Source organism: Aphis gossypii, chromosome 1 (genome assembly GCF_020184175.1).
Source record: "Aphis gossypii isolate Hap1 chromosome 1, ASM2018417v2, whole genome shotgun sequence".
Lineage (NCBI taxonomy): Eukaryota > Metazoa > Arthropoda > Insecta > Hemiptera > Aphididae > Aphis > Aphis gossypii.
Window position 1 is genome coordinate 70,025,405 of NC_065530.1, and position 11,736 is coordinate 70,037,140.

Here is an 11,736-nt window from a genome sequence, read left to right on the forward strand (position 1 = left end):
TTTTTTTGAGCTATTTATAGACAACTGAAGTTTTCAATTTTTCTGAAAATTGTTTTTTTATGTGTCGATAAAATTTTTTTGGCCCTATCAAAATACTTGAAAATTTAATACAAAGTTCCTCATATGTTATTCTTATAGTGATTAAAAAATTATAAGAATACATATGCACAATTTTATTAGCATTTGAAGTTTAAATATTGACAAAAATTCGTCAAAAGCATGAATATTTGCAAATTATTTTGTAGGTATATTTCATAAAAAATTTTGTATAAGTAGCTAAGAGTTGAAAATTTAACACAAGATTTTTCATAAGTTTAGCTTACAATTGTTATAAAAGAACTTAAATTTTGTTGTATTCAGGCCATTAAAACATAAACCAACTTTTTCACCAACCACTAGAAATTATATCCTAGGCTGACAAATCATCTTCGTTCAGAATCGTTTTTCGTATACAATGATAACTATCATTGGATTCAAATTTAACACTCCTATAATATATAATAATGATCCATACGGCACCTAATGTACAGCAGAGCGGTACTCACTTGCCCGCTTTTTTTTTTTGCATCTTTTAAATATCGCTGTATAATGTTAGCGTTTGATTTACTTTCCTGTATTTAGGAACCGGTGGAATTAATTACCTTATTATCAAGCCACGTTAAAATTATAACTTTTTTGGATTTATCACAAAGGTATTCATAAGTGCCTCTGTGTTGTTTCGTTAACATTTTATCTTCAAATAGAGGACATCCCCGTTTATGACTTTGTCTATGTATGTAAAAAGTTTTCGATTCAGTTGACCATTCAATTGTCAGCAAAAATAGAAAATAACAAGAACGGTAGCAGGGATAATTCAAATAACCTTATATGTAATTTTCTTAACTACCGTATTCAACAAGTTATAGTAAATGATAGTTTAAACGTTAATCTAGTTTAATAAAACCTATCGCAAGATGGCAAGATGCTGTATAGGGCCCTGCTCTTTTATTTTGTACATTAATGACCTATTGAGTATTAAATAAAATCGGTCAATTTTCAGATTTTCTGATGACACATGAATTATTATAGATGACACAAATAAAAATGTTATTCGTAATAAATCAACTCATGTATTAAGTATCATCAAAAAATGGTTTGACAATAACCTCCTGGAACTTAATTTAACAAAATTGCTTTATAATCAACCCACTGGTAATAATTATCTTAAAGCACAAAGCTTGTAATGAATTTAATATAAATACAACGACTGCTATTAGAGATAACAGTAAACTTAATTGCACTTCTATTTCTCCAGTCCATGATTTAAAATATCTAGCTAATAACATGGACGCTAACCTTAAATGACAAAATTATATTATTAATACAACTAGAAAGATTAGAATATTATTCCATAAATTTAAAACTCTTAGAAACACAATTTCACCCACCACAATGAGAATGGTTTCCATAACTATTGCACAGTTTGTTGACGCATGATATTATATTATTTTATATTATTATTTTGTATTTGTGTCGGTTTCGTTCGGTCTTGATAAAGGCGAAATGTGGCCCGATCCCGATAACATTATTATTATTATTATTATTATTATTATTACGGACTAAAATTATATTGTATGACTTTGAGTCAGTCGCGTACGATCAATGTAATCGGCACCGTCTCGCCAAATTCCAATAAAGCGAGATTTATTTAATGTTAGTAAAGTGCGTTCTCTAATATTATTTAACCTAATTACTCCTATCCGAGAACCAAAAGTAAAAAAGCGTTACAGTCCACAACATGGTCCTTCGACGACGGATAGCGAGTAATTTAGATTAATTTAGAGTGAAAAGGTTTAAATAGTGCGAAACCACGTGTACGCGAACTCAATAAGTTAATAAACGATTTAATAACAAAGAGAGTTATTAGTGCATTGGAGTTGGATGTTGGCTGATTGGGGCAAGGAGCGTGCACCGTCGTCAATTTAAAAAAGAGGTAAGAGATCTCCAATTTCCTTAATACTTAAATACTTGAAATTTTTTATATCGTGGTTAAAATTCCTTATATCTGGGCTTTACCCGGGGTGAGAGTATAGGCGACAATATAATCGATTAGCACGTCCCTATCAGTATTTTATTTGCGACAGAAAATAGTGAACGTATATTCTCTACATCGTAAACCAATTAGTGCGTATTTGGCAAGAGAGATATAAGATAAGTGATAGTCGACAATTAAATTTATGGTGGGCGATTGCGTTACGTCGATATTATAAAAGTTTTTATTATCGTATAAAATAAGAAATATTATACGAATAAAATAGAATTGTAATAATGAGCGAAATATCAAGTTTGATTAAGTTCCGTGGGCAGCTGAAGGCGTCCGTAACAAGATTTTTAAATTTTGTAACGAAAGAGAACGTAGACGTAAATGAGGTACACGTAAGAAAAGAGAAAATAGAAGGAATCTGGAGCGAATACGAGCGAATCCAATCTGCAATAGAAGAGACGGAGGGCGTAGAGATGAACGAACAAGATAAATATCGAGAAGAGTTTGAAGATATGTTTTTTAAGGCAGTCGGAATAGCCAAAAAATTGACGGAACCAGTGGTCAATAAAAAAGAAGCGCAACCATATCATGGTATTGATGAAGATAGAACGTGCGAACGGAATGACCGGTCAATAGAAATGATAAGCGATAGTAAAAATAATGGTCGACAAATAGCGCGTCCACCGATAAGATTATCGGCGTTGAATGTGCCAACGTTTTCGGGCGAATATAACGAGTGGGCAACATTCCACGATATATTTACATCGTTAATTCATAATAACGCGGATTTATCTCCAGTTGAAAAGTTTTTTTATTTACGTTCCGCGGTCACAGGTGACGCGCAGAATTGTATTCGATGTGTAGAGACTACATCAAATAATTATGAAATAGCATGGAATAAATTAAATAAAAGATATAGTAATAAAAAAGTGCTGGTACAAACACATGTAAAGTCAATGTTTGAATTAGAACCAGTCACATCTGAATCGTCGGCAAGATTGCGACAGTTTACGGATGCATTAACCAGTCATATGAGCGCACTGGAAACACTAGGTCACATGCCTAGCAATTGGGGACCTTTACTAGTGCATTTAATTGTAACAAAATTAGATAAAAATAGTAGGCGTGAGTGGGAGACAAATGCACCTAAAGAAGAAGTAGCACCGGTCGAAGTAATAATTGAATTTTTAGAAGCACGATTTAAAATATTAGAAGCAATCGAGACGTGCAAAAATATAAATAATCGACAGGGTGCGTACAAATTTAATAATCATAATAAACAATTTAATGAAAGGTCGTCGTCACTAGTTATAGGAAATAATAAAGGTTGTTATATTTGTCAAGCGCCACATACCATTTATAAATGTCCGATATTTATCGCGTTACCGGTTACAGAAAGAAAAAAAAAAGTAGCCGAAATGAAATTATGTAAATTGTGTTTACGACAGCACGCACCGAAAAAGTGTAATGGTAAGAATTGTTTTACTTGTTCGAAGCCTCATAACACCATGCTACATTTAAGTAATAATTCAGAGTTAAGAAAGTCGGAAGCAGAAAAACCGTCTGAAGATCAAGAAGCAGCATCAGCTATCAGTGTACACGTAGCCGCTAACTCGAGCGACCAGGTATTATTGTCAACAGCGGAGGTGTGGGTTCAAAATGAAAGTGGCGAATCGCAAATCGGGCGTGTATTGTTAGATTCAGGTTCACAGTGCAATTTTATAACCGAAAGTATGGCACAAATATTAAAATTAAAAAAGACGCGCGTACAACATACCGTATTGGGCATTGGCGGGAAAAGTCAATACGTGAAGGCGGCTGTTGTAGTGACGATTCGCTCACGCATTAATAATTATAGTTTAACGTGTTCCTGTTTAGTTGTGCCTAAAATTACAAATGCTTTACCATCAGTAAATATTGGAGGGGTATGCATAGTACCCTCTAATATAGAATTAGCGGATACTTCATTTAAAATTCCAAAAAAAATTGATTTGTTATTAGGCGCGTGTCACTTTTTTGAAATATTATGCAAACAAAAGATTAAACCGACAATAAATGGACCAATATTTCAGGAAACTCAATTGGGCTGGGTTGTTTCCGGTTTAGTAACTTCGAAATGTACGGATAACAAACCTAATAATATAAATTGTCATACCGAGACGTTAGTAGATGAAGACAGAAGTGCTAGGTTGGAAATTATGGTATCAAAATTTTGGCGTACTGAAGAGTTTGAGGCGGCAGTGCCATATACTAAGGAAGAGAAAAAATGTGTTGATCACTTCGAAAGTACGGTAAATCGAAAGGAAAACGGTAGATTTATCGTACATTTACCTTTAAAAAATGACGCGAATATAAAAATTGGACCGTCATACGAAATCGCGAAACGTCGATTTTTAGCATTAGAGCGCCGTTTGCAACATGACGTAAAATTAAAACAAGATTATACTACGTTTATGAGTGAATATGAAACGTTAGGTCATATGGAGCTCGTAAAAAATGAAGAAAAGTTTGGTGAAACGTGTTATTTGCCGCACCATGCGGTAAAAAATGAGAACAGTAAAACAACGAAGTTGCGGGTAGTGTTCGACGCGTCCTGTAAAACGGAATCCGGATATAGTTTAAACGATACACTATTGAAAGGGCCGGTTATACAGGACGAACTGTTATATATAATATCAAGATTTAGAACGCATAAATTTGTATTAACGGCAGATATACAAAAGATGTACCGCCAAGTATTAGTGACGAAGCAAGATAGCGAGAAACAACGAATTTTATGGCGCGCGGACCCCTCACTGCCAATACAAATTTATCGTTTAACTACACTTACTTATGGAACAGTACCGGCATCATTTTTGGCAACAGCATGTTTAAGGAAAATATCTGAACAAGAAACGTCATATTTAAAAGCTTGCGAGGCGATTAGAAATGATTTTTATATGGACGATTTCCTAAGTGGCGCGGAAACGATAGAAGAAGCAATAAAGTTACGTGACGAAGTAATTTTAATAATGAAAAAGGCGGGAATGACTTTAAGAAAGTGGTCATCAAATGAACCAAGTATAGTTAGTTGTATGTCAGATAAAGAAAACTCGAACGGGTGTATTTTTGAAGAAGAATCAATAACGAAGATACTCGGGCTGTATTGGAACGCTAATGGTGACGTATTACAATACAAGGTAAAAGAATATAACGAAAATACTACAATAAGTAAAAGGCATATTTTAGCGGAGACTGCCGCGATATTCGACCCGATGGGACTGGTCGGTCCAATTATAGTACAAGCAAAATTAATAATACAGAGTTTATGGCAAATTCGTATTGGTTGGGACGATCCATTACCAGATCACATACGTATAGAATGGGTCAAATATAGAAAAAGTTTATCGATGTTAAACAAGCTGACTATACCACGTAATATCGGGGGTAGTCAAAATTTAACAAATATACAAATACACGGATTCGCGGACGCGAGTATCAAATGTTACGGAGCGTGTATATTTTTACGTAGTACCAATGAACAAGGAGAGCACACAGCCAAATTAATATGTGCAAAATCAAAAGTCGCCCCACTTAAAGTTATATCATTACCGAGGTTAGAACTATGTGCAGCACTTTTATTGGCGCGTTTAGTGAGCCGTATTGTTCCGAAATTAAAATTAAATATCGCGAAAAAATATTTTTGGTCCGATTCAAAAATAGCACTATCATGGATAGCATCGCCATCGACAAAATGGAAGACATTTGTGGCACACCGTATCGGCGAGATACAGGAGCTATCGAACATAACAGATTGGTCATATGTTAAGTCATCGGAGAACCCGGCCGATATAATATCGCGCGGATGCGACGCAGAGCAAATATCAGGTATGAATTTGTGGTGGGACGGACCGGAATGGTTAAAAAACAACACCGAGGACTGGCCGGTGACAGGAAAAACCAGCCAAAATGATAACATAGAAATGCTACCGGAATCGAAAACAATACGAAATATAGCTCTTGTGGCGACCGGCGAATTTATATTATTCGAAAGATATTCGTCGTTAAATAAAATATTACGTATTGCGGCGTATTGGTTACGATTCAGAGACTTTTTAGTAAAAAAATCTAGTGCATCAGTCGGACCACTGAAACCAGAAGACTTAGAACGCGCAAATATTGGTCTAATTAAAAATGTACAAAATACTTTTTTTAAATCGGAAATACAAAATTTAAAAGATAAAAAGACGATAACGAAAAGTAAAATAATTCTTTTGCGACCGTTTATAGACGATAAAGGCATATTGAGAGTTGGAGGTCGATTAAAAAATGCAAGTACGATAGAGGTATTCCAACGACAGCCTATTATTTTACCAGGTGACAGTATTTACACGAAATTATTATTTCAGCGTGAACACTTAAGGTGTATGCACGGGGGCCCATTGGCGATATTAGCCTTAGTGCGATTGTACTATTGGCCGTTGAAAGCACGAAATATCGCTCGGGCGACGGTTCATAAATGTGTTACGTGTTTCAAGCAAAAACCGGTGTTCGTTGAACCCATAATGGGTGATTTACCTCGTGAACGCATAGAACCATCGCGTCCCTTTAAAGTCAGCGGTATTGATTTCGCGGGACCGTTGTTAATTAAAGACAGCTTAAAAAAGCGAGCATCACTGACAAAAGGTTACGTGTGTATTTTCGTGTGTTTTGCGACCAAAGCTATTCACATAGAGTTAGTAATCGATCTCAGCACAAAATCATTCTTAAATGCTTTAAATAGATTTTTTGATAGAAGAGGTAAAAGCGCGGTAATCTATTCAGATAACGCTACGAACTTCGTAGGCGCGAATCGGTATTTAAAAGAAATTTATAATTTATTTAAATCTACAGAATATAATAGTGAAATACAAAAACAAACAGCAAATGATGGAGTAGAATGGCGATTCATTCCCCCGCGTTCACCACACTTTGGGGGTCTGTGGGAAGCCGCAGTAAAGTCGATGAAAAATCTGATCGGTAAAGTGCTAGGCGAGTCGCATCTAACGTACGAAGAATTAAATACTATACTCACCCGGGTAGAAGCATGCCTTAACTCCCGTCCTTTAACTGAAATGTCATCCGATCCTTCCGACCTAACATATCTTACTCCTGCCCATTTCCTAATTGGAGAATCTCTGATGGCCGTACCGGAAAGAGATGAAAGTACAATGCCGGCGAATCGATTAGACCGGTGGCGTCGTATTCGACAATACTCTCAAATTTTGTGGAAAAGATGGAGCCACGAATATTTAAATCAATTGCAAGTAAGAAAAAAATGGTCAGTGGAGAGGGGCCCTACTTTAGGTGTCGGGACGATCGTTTTGATACGTGATGAAAATCTTAAGCCACTAAATTGGAAATTAGGACGGGTATTGTCGATCCATCACGGAGAGGACGGAGTAACTCGTACGGCGTTGGTGAAAACTATGACGGGCGAGTACAACCGGGCGGTACGAAATTTGTGTCCACTTCCGTTTAATGATAATATTGGTTGAAATTTAATATGAATATTTGATTTATTATATATTTTTAGTTTCATGTATAAAAAAAAATATATATATATATATATGTAAGATATCTCCGTCTCCTTCATGGTAATTTGTAATGAGTCAAGGCCAAATGCATGTTTATATTTTTGTTAAAATTAATTTTCTTTATATGTATATCTACGATTATATTACTTAATATTTTGTGTGAATTATATTGTTTAAATATTAAAATATTTCAAGGCGGGCGGTGTTGACGCATGATATTATATTATGTTATATTATTATTTTGTATTTGTGTCGGTTTCGTTCGGTCTTGATAAAGGCGAAATGTGGCCCGATCCCGATAACATTATTATTATTATTATTATTATTATTATTACGGACTAAAATTATATTGTATGACTTTGAGTCAGTCGCGTACGATCAATGTAATCGGCACCGTCTCGCCAAATTCCAATAAAGCGAGATTTATTTAATGTTAGTAAAGTGCGTTCTCTAATATTGTTTAACCTAATTACTCCTATCCGAGAACCAAAAGTAAAAAAGCGTTACAGTCCACAACACAGTTAATATATTGAATATTCATATAGTATTTAGAGTTGGAGCAGTGCCAACAATATACACCTTAACTTAATTTATACCACTATTAAAAACTCTTATTTAAAATATCTTTTAAAAATTGGATGACCACTGTATTTTTATAATATATAAAATATAAATTTAGCTTAATTATATGTTTGACATGTATTTTCAAATATGATTTTCCTTGATATTCAATAATTTAAATTTAAACATTAGTCATAACCAATATAAAAATAAAAATAGTGAAACAGCCTTATACGTATTTAACTCATATGCATAGAACGGAATTCGGAAAAAGAAACGCCATTAATTCTGATAATAAATGTATCATAACATATATCAATATATATATCATTAATGCCTTAGATAATATAAGAGAATGATACGAAAAAAATAAATAACTAGCATAGGTAATTTTTTTTGTAGCTTTATTACAGTCAGATAGTTATATGTATTCTATAACTGATTATTCTTATATAAACCATAAACGACTTCACTGTTATTATTTTATCATCAGTAGGTATTGCGAGAAGTATTTTAAGAACCACTGTCTCCACAACAAGCTCAGCTTACGGTAACAATCATTTTTGTTAATTCTCATATTATAATAGGTAACGATGTTTTTATTAATTTACATGTATACATACTCATCAGTTTTTAAATAAATAAAAATCATTGAAAATAATAATAATAAAATACAGGGATTAAATTTTCAAATCTTTTGATCAAGTAAAAAAAGGTTTATCGACATTAATAAAAAAAAATATATCAAAAATGTCAATTGTCTATACATAGTATGTTCTTCAACAAGAGACAAAAATACATTGATAATTCGATTTAATTTTGTATCACCCACAAAGTTAAAAATTGAATTTGAATTACTTCAAAAGATGATAGAAAACAACAACAAAAACGCATAACATTTTAAAATCAATAAATATCATTTACCGATTATGAACATTTGCAATTATTTTGAAATTAAAAATGATTAAAAGTTTGAAGCTAAAATGTTACAATAGAATTCATATGACCTAAATTGATAGGTGATTTATAATAAAATTATACATTCATTTGATGAATATACGGTACATAGGTGAACTATAGTAGTTTGATTTAAAACTAGAATTAAATAACAATAGATTGAACTAGATTTTGTCCCAATGCACAAACGGTAATATAACAACAGTACATAAAATAATTTTATAATTTACTCAAGGCTGAACATAATATAAATATTCAATACAAAGCTAAACTTTAATTTTAATTCAGTCTTGTATACCAAAATAATGTTTATTCGTTTAAGTATTTTTATAATTGTTGATGTGCATTGCTATAACCTTTGTAGTTAAAAGGGGTGCCAGTAAATTTGATTTCGATAAAGTGATAAGACAAGGGGTTGTGTCTTAAAATGCAAGCAACATTTTTAGATAACGATGTAATTTATTTATTTCATTAATATGTATACATGATAGTCAAATAAGTGAATCCTTAAGATATAATTGACATTTGAATCTTGTAAACTTACCTTTTAATACATTTTTAGACCTTAAGCATTGATATTCTCTGTTCATGTAAAGTGATTAAATTTAAATTATTCTAGATAAATTAATATATATATTTTTAATATTAAAACAAAATGGTTTTAAGAAGTACGACTATAATACTGTATTAATTAATTTTTTGTAAAATGTATACGTAATTTACGTCGTAAATACATTTTTCCGTTGGAGATTTCACGTTTTATAAATGTAATAATATTTAAGAATTACTAGATATAAGAAAAGTATTTTTAATAATAATAAAACGAATACCAAACAAGGCTCTAAATAAGTTAGATTCAATGAACAGTGAATATGATGTATTTGAGACTGGATGAACAAAGATATTAATTAATTTAATATTTTTATATCTTCGATTGACACACAATTCATAAGACACATCCAAATTTTGAGATATTTTTGGTAATTTAATGTTTATTTCCATATGCAAATACGTCAAAACAATGTTATTTTTATTTTTAAAGAAGGAACAAAAACTATTTAAGATCTTCATTGATAATGAATAATTGTCAGGACTATTTGTTTTATATATTGCAAATAATATATTAGATGAGATTGATTTAAATTTAAAATGTCTCTGTGATGTCATATTCTTTCATTATTTTAAATGAGATGGGAATTCATACACTAGATATTTTACACATTATTGGTGTTGATTACATATTTGGTTCAACGTATAATAAGAAAGACGTGGCAAACAAAATTGTACATTATTTTTATGTTTTTATTATAAATACTATTTACTATTTCACTTTCCAAATTATAAATTTTTTCTTATAAAAGCCATAAGACTACGCCCAAAAAAATGGACATAAAACAAAAGTAACATAAATTTTTTATACAGTAAGATAAGGAGTAAGTATGAATATTTTTCTATTCAAATTTATTTTAAGAGGATATCAACGCACTTTTTTTTTTTCTTTTCAGCCCATAAGTAACAGACAAAAAGCATTTAAGTTGAATCATTTGTTCTATGATTTTTTAGTAATCTTAGAGTAAAATCACACATTAAAAAAGAGATAGATAATAATATTTTTTAGGGAATAACATTTTAATTTTATATTTTATTGTTCTTTTACTTTCAAAATAAACAAAATATTGTTGTAAATTTTTTTATTTGGTTTCAAAATGAATACTGTATTAATGTGTGTTGTTTTGAGTATGTAGTAGCTCAATTTTCATACTATCTACTTTACAGATCAAATATATTGTTTCTATAGTAACAAAATATTAATTATATTAGATATAATAATTATTTATTAATTTGTTTATTAAATTGTATGTTAGTAGCGTATTTACAGTTCCTTTTGGGATGGTGATACCTACGAAAAAAATCATTGTGTCAGGCTGTCTATAGAATTTTATAAGCTCTTTAAGGTAATTATCGGTATTATGGTTGCGGGGGGTATATTTAAGGTTCAGAAAAAATGTATGCCCCTGGCGAATATTCACCTAAACAACGTATATTTATTTAATTTGTATTAAATGTTTAATAATAAAACATAATTCATAATATCTACATAATATTATGAATAATTTTTTTTTTGGAATTTATATTTTCATTTTTTAAATATTATTATTCATAATAATTTCGTACTATCATGTAAAAAATTATTACTGAATTCCGCATTTCTTCAATGTTATTCACAAAGTAGAGTTAAATTATATTATTGGTATTAATATTTTAATTAATTAATTTTGTTGTTATACATTCATAAAAATATATCAAACTATAAACATAATGGCTTTTGATATCATTGTATTTATCCACGAGGCTCACGAACAATTTTTATATATTATACAATATTATCAAATGTGCAAAACCAGATATGTGCACTTAAAATTTAAAATGTCTCTGAGATGTCATATTATTTAATTATTTTAAATGAGACGGAAATTCATACAGTAAATATTTTACCTATTGTTGGTGTTAATTGCATATTTAGTTCAACGTATAATAAAAAAGACGTAGCAAACTTAATGGGACATTATTTTAATATGATTTTGTTATATTTACTATTTTACTTTTTAAATTAAAAATATTTTCTTTTAAAATTCATAA

The 11,736-nt window shown here is 31.2% G+C and overlaps 1 protein-coding gene across 1 annotated transcript; it reads left to right on the forward strand.

Moving 5' to 3' along the window:
• Nucleotides 1–2,307: 2,307 nt before the first annotated feature.
• On the forward strand, nucleotides 2,308–7,539 carry LOC126554143 (uncharacterized). Its single transcript, XM_050209265.1, has 4 exons — nucleotides 2,308–2,828; nucleotides 2,937–6,184; nucleotides 6,293–6,802; nucleotides 6,926–7,539. The coding sequence occupies exons 1-4, from the start codon at nucleotides 2,308–2,310 to the stop codon at nucleotides 7,537–7,539; spliced, it is 4,893 nt and encodes a 1,630-aa protein (XP_050065222.1).
• Nucleotides 7,540–11,736: the final 4,197 nt, after the last annotated feature.

Coding starts and splice junctions, on each gene's coding strand:
- LOC126554143 (XM_050209265.1), top strand. CDS start 2,308: ATGAGCGAAATATCAAGTTTGATTAAGTTCCGTGGGCAGCTGAAGGCG. Junction 6,185..6,292: donor CTTAGAACGCGCAAATATTG/GTCTAATTAAAA, acceptor GACCGTTTATAG/ACGATAAAGGCATATTGAGA. Junction 6,803..6,925: donor TAGATTTTTTGATAGAAGAG/GTAAAAGCGCGG, acceptor AAAAACAAACAG/CAAATGATGGAGTAGAATGG.